Below are 10,119 nucleotides of genomic sequence, written 5' to 3' on the forward strand. Positions count from 1 at the left end.
CATGTCTTGAAAGGTCTACCAGATTAGCTTCTATATGAAATGGGATTAAAGGAATACTTCGAAATTGTGCAAGCTAATATCTATCTCCCTCTGCTTACTGTTGATATTAATGACCATATTTCTGAATTTAAAGAAAAAGTAAAGAAAACCTATTGATTTGAAATATAATTGTGTTGCAGTTGCTGTTAACATAGGAGCTTTGTGCCTCTAAAAGTTCCCTCACACAAAAGGTTAGTACTTTAAATGACTGGTTAGTACTGTCTGATGGCTGGTAGATTTTCCATGATTGTTTTGAGAGATGGTTTGGGCTTAAAATATATTTATATGTTATATAATTTTTTTTAATGCTACCTAACCATTATCAAGATCAAAAAATCATATTTTTTTATTAGTTTTTCACTTTTTACATATTTTAAATCTGGCACAATCCTCTACATTGAGTATGTATAATGCTTAATGATGAGTGAACCAAAACAAAAGCTTTTTTTTCTCCTGTGAAGTTGTTGTTTTGCAGATACAAGGTTTTTGTGCGACAGTGACAATACAAAAACTATTTATTTAAAATACTTATTGGTGGGTTTAAAAAAAGTAAATAAAATGGCTATGTTTGAGACACTGCAAACCCTGGTTCCTATCACCCCATCACCCCCCACCACCACTTTTTTACTGTATGGCTAAGTTAGTATGTAAATTAAAAATATATTTTTTTCCATGTCTGTCTCATTTCAAGTCTTGCACTGTTAAAGTATAATGGCTAAAGTTTTGATTTTGTACTATATAGTTAACTATTTCACAGGTTTATTCGCGGTTTTTGGCAACTGACCATTGACTTCTATTGTAGATGAGTTTCAAATCATCTGGTTTTCAGCTCGTTTCTACCTCCAGTGAAATAGGGCAAAATTACTGCCCATGGTTATCAATAGTATGACAAAGGTGCAGCAAATAAAGACTAGGTTAAAAGTGATTGGCGTATTCCTTTGAGGTCACCTCATGCAGCTGCCCTTAATCTAGACATTTGTTTCTACCCCAGTCTGAACCACAAAGACACCAACATATTCAGTGTGTGTGTTTGTCCGTGAGTCCAGCAAAGTGACTGATAGGACTTCCCACGGCCTTGTCTTAGGAACAGATGTGCCCCGATGATTTCCTCATTCAGCAGGTGTACCGAATAGGCCTGCGCTCAGACTTTTGGCTTGAACGTGGCCTGTCGGAGCATGTTGGTGGAGCAAATGATGGAATCGGTGATGAGATCCATGCATGTTTGAAGTCATTCAATTACGGCCTCGAAATTAAGCCCAAGGCTTGCCAGCGCAGCAGATGGGGGATTAGAGGGGTATTAGAGGCATCAAGATGCCATTGTGTGGCGGTAAACTCCATTAGAGTGAACAGGTGTGGCAGTAAGCCAGTAGTTGGAGGTGCCACTGTTCTTACAAAACAGAGCACAAGACCTGTGATGACATGAAGTCTTCCATGGTGTGATAACTAAAAGTGATACAATATTGTACCACATGGCTTCTACAACGTTAGCGGCTCCAAAACAAACACTGATTGAATACCTGAGTTCTGGTTACATTTAGCTAAAGGAACATTCCATAAGTCACATAATTTGTGTCAGAGGTATCTGAATCACCGCTCCTGAGGTCCACGTTTTCCACTCTGTATCAGGAGAGATGACAAAGTGGTCAAATAGGTTCAACTAATTAACAGAGATTAGTAAATAAAAAAAAATTAAAGTCTAGATTTGTAGAGCTGTCAAATTCTCCAAAATGACACTGGATGCCCCTCCTCAGTTGTCTTTCTCAGGTCTTTATCTAAGATCTTAGTTGATGATCTTTGTGTGGTGTCTATAGTTCCCTCTTTAGTTCTCAGATCTTCTCCATTTTGGGTGGGCACCAATTATCTGGTGTGAATTCACACTCTGAACACAGGTGTGTTTAATGAGGTTAAAAAATACGAAACTCAGCTGTACTGGAGACTGATTACCCTGGTAAACTAAACCAATTGCTGCTGCTTGTCAAGGAATCTTTACAGGAGTATCAAAATCAGAACTGGATCTGGAGGGTCACAGGTTTAAACACTCTCCTGTATTCACACTCTGAAAGCCTTTCTGATTAGCTAGTTGAGCTCTGGTTTGAGCTCAGTTGTCTGGTTGGCGCTGTTGACTGTTGACGCCAAAATGTTCAGTCCAATCGCAGTCTAAACAAGTCTGGCAAGTGATCCATTGATAAATAAGCGACAATCTTTAGGTTCCTGTAATTTATAAAAGACCATTATGGTATGTGGAGGTTCCTCAAACTATTTATAAAAAAGTTCTTCACTCTTGTACAGTATTCCTTGATTCAATGCACCTAAAGCAGCCTGTCTGATTATAAAGTCCTTCATGAGATGGATCAGCTTGGCTATGTTCTACGTCTGGGAAATATAGCATGGTAAGTTCTGCAGTGTCATTCCTCTCTAGCCTTGGGGTCTAATGCCCCTGCTGTAAATATTGAGCCTATCATGGTAATAATTGCATGATCCTTTAGACCACAAAGAACCCTAAGGCTGCTGTAAATATTCCACCTCTTGAGAAGACCCAGTCAGGGCACATTTTTGAGCTTCTCAGACACTTCAGCCAGGCAGTTAAGAGCTATAGAATACCTTGCTCAGGTGTCTTGGGAGCTGGAGTACAACAAAAGGCTGGAATACCACAAAAATGTGGTGGAATTGAATGCTGGAACATCTAGTCTGAGAAAGTCAAGTCAAGAGGTAAATAAAACCCAATGTTTTTAATGTTTAATTCATCAAGAGCTGCATGTGTGAATTATGATAATTATGATCTGATAAGGGAATTGGTTGGCTAATACATGAATACTGAGCAAATGCTGAATAAATCATTTTCTGTTTACCACAAACACTGCCATCGTGAATGGAACAGGTTGACGGAAGAGATCTTGCAAGTTTGCATCTGTACAGTTCGATATGCCAAAACAGCAAATCGCATACTACTGCATTATGCAGCTGGTGGGAGAAACAATCAGGATGTTCAGTCCAGCTGGCTTCTGTTTGCTGAAGAACATCAACAAGTCATTAACAATAATAGCCCTCTACTATGTGCTGTTATCGTGTGTTAGCCTCAGTGTATGCCAGAAGGTATCAACAGGTCATAAAATGTTATGAGAGATGACATATTTCTATGAATCTATATTTATCTATCTTTTTTACTATCAGTATAGACTTTGAAAGCGTCCGTTATACCATCCGGCCAGCAAAGTGATAAAATGAATGGCAACCCATGCCTTTAGACACATAATAAAGTAATGTAAATCACGGATACACCAGTATGGGAACTGTCGGTGTCTTATATTATTTTTTATACAATTATTAAACTTAAAAACTGGACCTACATTAGCCTTGGGTGTGAATGTAGACAAATTATTACTGTCTGCAAAATCATCATAATAAACAATATTAACACAATTTCCTCATGAAGCATCTGATATGAGCATTACTTCTGTCACATGGCCTTTTACATACAAGTGCCCGTTCTGCTGTGTCTCTTAATAGTTAGCGAATGTTAATTATGGAGTAAAACAGCAATATGTTAAATAAAAATAAAGAACAGGGCCCATTTAGCTTAGCTTAGCTAGAATTGGCCTGTTTCGCCTGCTGTGTGAAAGCTTTATTTATGTGTTTGTCCTGAGACCTGAAGCTGTTTAGTCTGCAGATGTCTGAATATGTGATAAACTATACACCATCCATTTTTACATCTTTTTTTTTTTTTTACAGACATGACATCAGCATACAACAACCTGATTCTTAGAAGTAAGCCTGAGATAATTACTCACACCACTTGAGTCTTATAAGTTGTGGGAACAAAAGGGTAAACTTAGTGTCCAGCGGCATATACAGATACAAAAAAACACACAGCACCCATTACAGCAACTTACAATAGCTAGCATAACACAGGATTTACAGTAGGCGGGTCCACCTAGCCAGAGTCCTTTGCTGCTGCAGACCTCTTAAACATGCTCCTCCAGGGCTACACAGCATGTTAAAGGTTGAGCTTTGAACACTTTGAACACTTTAACTAGAGTTGAATGAACATGAGGAATTTCCACCACCTTCTGCGTTCCAATGCATTCATTTCACAGTAAAGAGCTATATTTACCAATAACGGGATAATACTGTTAAAACTGAATGAATTCTGGAATGGAAAGCTGTTCTTTAAAAATAACAGGATAATGCTGTTATGCCTTTATTTTACAGCAGTTTTTTTTACAGAGCTGAAGAACTATGATGATCAAACTCACAATTTGTTATGGATGAAGCAGTTAGGCAGTCACACCACCCAGTAGCCTGAAATTTAGTAGTACTGAAATTTCTGCGTTCAAGTAAGAATGAAAAGGTGAGTCAGCACCATTTCTCCTGGGATAAAGAATAAGTACCAGCACAAAAAGAAATAAACTAGTGAAATTTGTATTTTTAGTATTCGATATTCTCATGCATCACTATCATCTAAACATACTGTATTTTCCTCTGATGAACAACAAACCTCTGAGCCAAACAAATGGAGTGGAGCGGATTACAAATGAAGTGGAGTGTATTAACAGAGTTACAGTATTACATGCCTGTGCAGAACACGTTTTCCTAGGAATCATACAGAATCCCCGGAAATTCCAACTTGGCAATTTCCCAGTCATTCTGAACCCCTAGTACAAACACTCCAAAAGTAAATCCTGTTAAAACATCCTGATGAAATGCAAAACTACTGAAAGCTGAAAGTGAAAGAAAGAAAGGTGCACCAAGGATTCAGACATGTTCACTTGGCAACAAAGCCGATAAAGACAAAGATAAAAAGATATCACAAAGAATAAACAACACATACCACTTCAAAACACAAGCTATAAAACATCTAAAGAATTCAGACACATTTACAGTTTTGGGAATAATATCCGTGTCTTTCGGAAAGCCTTCATCTGTGGTTTTGGAACATGTTGGTGCTTTATGACTAACCGCATAAGCTGGCACATAACATTGTTCTATTACAACAAAGCATCAGGTTTCAGCTACAAGGACAGACACTACAGATCTGATCTGTGTTGAACATTGTAACCAGTATGACTGCAAAGTTGACTCCAAATTCACTCTTTAAAAAGGAAGATGCCAAAAATGTATCCCAAAGAATTCCTGGCTCCTTAAAGTGCCTTCTAGGCTAATTAGGAGTGCATCAGTGATCACAAGTTCCTAAGCAACAATCAGAGTCTGTCATACAGGTGACAACCTTTTGTCATTATAAATACACTATATATCCAAAAATATCCAGACACCCCTTCCAATCAGGGACTCTCTGGAAAGGCCGCAGATAAGCCTTAGGCTAAAATGCCCAATGCCAAGGGTTGTCTGCAGGGTAATAAAGACTCCAGCATAGTTCTCTGGAGTGATGGAGCTGCTCTTCTGGCTGAATGCAATCACATTTCTACAGTATAAAGCCTTGCCTGAAGGCCTAAAGGCAGTTATTGCAGAACTAGGGAGGGTATTTCTATTAATACCCCTGAATTTAGAAGGAACATGGAATGAGCATGTGTCTACAAACTTTTGGACATATAGTGTATCATACAGATTTGAATTGTCTTGCATGAACAAAGCAAAAAAGCAACACAGCAGTACTTTTCCCAAGCAACCGCTTTTTGATATTGATCTCTTAGCCATGCTGACTTACCAACATCAGCAAAGTTAGAAGCCAGGAAGAAGTTCCAGTGTCGGCTCCTGACAGAGTCGGTATCGTTTGTGAAGCCCCAAGACTTCATGGACAGACTCGGAGAGTCTGTGCCCACGCTGTGTCCTCCAGAACGAAGGGATGCATTTGAAGAGACCGTATCCATATTGTTTTCCTTTAACCTTGGAGTGAGAACTTGGAGAGCAAATGCACACAGACGTAGAGGCCTACGTCATCTATGAACTGAAATTCCTGTGTAGCCAGACGACACCTCAGTATCTCCACAAAATATCTTCACACCTTGAAGGAAGTAAGCCAGAGCAGTAGCATGTGTCGCTTTTCCAGTTTCCCTTATGCTGAGTGAAGCCGAAAGTTCAACAAACGTTCAGCAGACATTCTGAAGGAGCCTGGAGTGTAGTGCTCTGTAGTTAAGTGTCTGGGGGTGGCAGGATGTCTGGGTGGAGGTTGGACTGATGACGGTGATAATGTGAGGACGTCTCAGAGGCTTCCACGGCTGGCTCTTTTGCTTTTTGGCCCCCAGGCAGGTGGTCAAAGCCAGGACAAGCTGCAGCAAGACGGACCCTGAAGGCACAGTGCAAAGGGCTACAGGTTAGATGGTTGAAAGCAAACAAGTAAATTTTATGTGGCCATTCAAGAACACACAGAGTCAGTACAGCACTTTTTTATGTGATTCATTATTATTAATATTAATTTTTTTTTTACTTGACAGTGTTGATGTGAACTGTGCAGCAGCTTGATTTTTGTTGTGTGTGTGTGTGGGGGGGGGGGGGGGGGGCAATTTGAGAGCTTCCTTCTCTTCCTTCTCCAAATTCGCAATCTCTTTATGATTAGGCAGTTAGACAGTAGCGCCACCCAAGAAGTACAAAGTTACTTTTTATTTATTTAAAGTGCAATTAAGAATTGCTTAGATCTCTGCTTTGATGAAAGAACATGTACATCTATCCATCGTTGGTTCCAGACCTACATTCCTCAATCATTTATCATAGGAATTTCCATATATTCAAGTTTTCCATGAATTTATTGAATAATAATCTTAAGATTACAATATCGTAATTGTGCACTAAAGTTATGGTTCATTCAATAATGCTAATGTTTCTAACAGTGAATGAAAGTGAATAGTCACCAAACAGCATTCTTCAAATAACACCACAAACTGGTGACAACTAGCTTCCATTTGTTCCTAGAAACATTAGGATATATGGCCCTGTTTTAGCGATCTTAGGCAAGCCGTCAACTGCGCACCGCACAGCTTGATTTGGGGCGTGTCAGTGTGTCTTTGCTATCGTAACGACAGGAAGAGTACGCCTTGCGCAGCTCGAAATGCACAAAAGGCATGTACTAAGTCTGTTAATTAATTATGGGTGTGTTTTGGGCATTAAGTGCAACAAACCAATCAGCGTGTCACTTGCCATTCCCTTTGAGAGCCAGGTGTGGTCTGACTTTGGCGGATTGCTATTTCAATGGTGCAAAGTGGGGGTGTACACACGTTTGGCACACACCTGTCACTGCCAAGATAGCAATGAACGTCTGACTGTTGACATCTGCCTAGGTTGTTTTCAGTCAGTGGAGCTCCTGGGTTTTCCTTTGCCAAGATAGCAATACGGCAGAAATCTACCTGAACACACCTCATTTTGAGACCACCGCACCCATCGGCGTAGATATATTCACAAGCACCGTCGCTATTTAAACGACGCAGGCGGAAGGCATGAAAATAGACTGTTGGCGGGGTAAGATAGCAATGAGCATCGCGACGTGCCTCACGCAGGGTGTAAGATAGGGCCCTAAAGGTTTCCTGACATTGCTATTGCTTAATTTTTTTTTCATTCCAAAATCCAGCTTAAGCTTCAAAGCATGAATAAGATTCTAGAAGATCTAACAAGAAACTTGTTTTGCAAACAGTGCTTTTTATAGTTCTTAAAAAAATATTTTTAATAGCCTGATATCAAGCCGTGATCTGTCCTACTTCTCAGACTTTCTGTCTTCTATCCCCAATTGCATGAGCTTTATATATTAAAAAAACAGCTAATTATTTACCATTCAGCAAGTGATGTTGGTTCTGACCAACTATGGTACCTTCTGGCTCTTGTAACAGTACACTGGTATAACTGTAGATCTTCTACCAATAGCACGCCTGGCACTCGTTCTTTCAGGGAATTCCTTATTCATTCTCTATAAAAGATTAGAGAGGGAGTGCAGAGCTGAGCACTATGAGAGAGGAGGCCTAAATTTAAAGATGTTTGAGTGCTTGACAATTTAATGAAACCCCTCTCTGTTTTCTATTTGAGGTTTCCAGACTTCAGAGAAAGGAAGAAAAAAGCCAAAACACCCATCTCCCTCCTCCAACTCCCTCACTCAACCATCAAACACACACTAGCGTATATTCCTAGTCTTCGTAGGGGTATTTCCATCAATGTCTGTATGATTGTAGCCAAATGCTGTTGTGTTACACCTAACCAAACCCTAACCTGAACTTTAGAAGCCAAAAGCCAGTCTTTGGGCTCTTGTACACGTTGTTTGTGATGGATGTAAGTTTGCCATATGGATTTTTCATTTCTTCTTTTCTGTAAAAAAAAAAAGGTACATGCTTAAAAATAAAGGTGCTACAAATGGTTCTTTGAGCAATGCCATAGTAGAACCACTTTTGGTTTCATAAAGAATCATGTTTGTCATAGAGATGTGTGAGTGTGAAGAACGGTTCTTTAAGGTTCTTTATCAATGTAAAGGTCACAACACTATTAAAAAATGGTTCTTTATGGAACCAAAAGTGGTTCTTCTATCACTCAAAGAACTTTTTAGTGCCTTTATTTTTTTTAGTTTTAAGAGTGTACTGTACAGGTACACCTTTGTTTACCAAGGTACAAACCATAAAAAAGTACCATTAAACATAGTCCTTAAGGCAACACTATGAAATATTAGCATTTCTTGCTCCTGGGCTCCCCCTAAAGTCAGGAAGTGTAATTTGCGACTTGAGCCACCATTAAAGGACAAGTTTTTCTGGACAAGCTGAGAGATATAGAACCGGCCTTGAAGGTAAAGCAATCATGTGGACTGTGGTGGTACTGTACAGTGGCTGGGAAGTGCAACACAAATGTACAAAAATTAAAAACTTTTATAAATGGTCGAAACACTATTACAAACGGCGAATCAGACGGAAAGAGCAGGTACAATACACAGAAAGTGCTGCTGATGTGTCAGTCAAACTGCGGGATTTACCACAAATATGATTTGGGTTATGTACACACATCTCGTGAGCGTTGTCCTGCCCACGTCCCTAAAGTTATATAGTGTAATAAGCAGTAGTAGTAAAGTAGTAGTAAAGTAGAGGTCAGGACCTCAGCACTATTCATCCTATTACAGGTAAGTGTTGCATCACAGTGATTTTGAAGCTCCTTTTTTAAAGGTAAAAATGCCACAGAGTGTTGCTTTAAATACAAAAATATTTGGCAGGTTCACAGATCTATTACTAGCTTGTAACACTGCAGGATGTAATAAGACTGTACGTTCAATTTGTACGTTCAACTTAAATGGCTATAACACTGTACATGTACTGTACATGACAACACTCAAGGTTAAAGAAAAAAATTTGCACCTTTCTAAAACTTAATGTTAACTAATAATAAAAAAAAAAAAGAAAGTAGTAGTAGAAGCAGCCTGGACTTGAAACTTGAAAGCAAATATGGAGGCAATGCACCTAAACAAACAAAGGCAATGTAATATGGTACAGTTATGTTCCCTAAGCATGGTACCACCCCATAACAGTTAGGCTTGTCTGCACATTTGCCATTTGTTTTATTTTTGTTTTTATCCGGTGTCAACCATAAGAGGATGGGTTCCCTTTTCGAGTCTTGTCATTGTTGCCACTTGCTTATTCAAAAAAGGCTTGGACCCGGATCTCTGTAAGGCTGTCACACAACATTCGTTGTGAGAAGCCTATATTAATACTTTAATAATTAATAATTAATACTAATAATTTTTCTTTCAGGCACCAACCAGATGTCCCTACAACGTTAAAATAACTTTGTGAGGAATCCCCAAAAAGACCTAAAATACTATACACACATTTCCTTTAACCTCGTAGTGACCAGCCAAGTGTGCTGTTTTCTTAACAACCGGCACTGTTAAAAGTCTAGGTTCCTTGAGGAACTTTTAGGGTTTGATTTGAAACTTTTAGGAACCTTCAAGGAACCTTTTTGCTTCAAAAAAACCCTTTCCTGATTGTTCCTCAGGGCACCTCAGGGCTGGCCCAAGTCTTTATGGGGCTTTATTTTTATTTGGGACCCCTCCATACCACCACCTCAGCACCAGATGCTTCATCATTCCACAGGCTACACTGGGTGTGTAACGTACCCACATCATTAACATTATCTGCATTCGCCCAACAGTTGCAGCAACAGTTGAGG

At 39.3% G+C, this 10,119-nt stretch overlaps 1 protein-coding gene across 2 annotated transcripts in view; it reads right to left on the reverse strand.

Moving 5' to 3' along the window:
- plch2a (phospholipase C, eta 2a) overlaps window positions 1-5,827 on the reverse strand; it is a 176,547-nt gene extending 170,720 nt beyond the window's left edge. For both annotated transcript variants that reach the window (XM_072682283.1, XM_072682286.1), the window contains exon 1: window positions 5,702-5,827. In XM_072682283.1, coding sequence (XP_072538384.1) covers window positions 5,702-5,789 — 88 coding nt within the window. In that variant the 5' untranslated portion in view covers window positions 5,790-5,827. The remainder of the gene's footprint in view (window positions 1-5,701) is intronic.
- Between the last annotated feature and the right edge of the window lie 4,292 nt (window positions 5,828-10,119).

The sequence above is a fragment of the Salminus brasiliensis genome, chromosome 6 (assembly GCF_030463535.1).
Source record: "Salminus brasiliensis chromosome 6, fSalBra1.hap2, whole genome shotgun sequence".
Taxonomy (NCBI): Eukaryota; Metazoa; Chordata; class Actinopteri; order Characiformes; family Bryconidae; genus Salminus; species Salminus brasiliensis.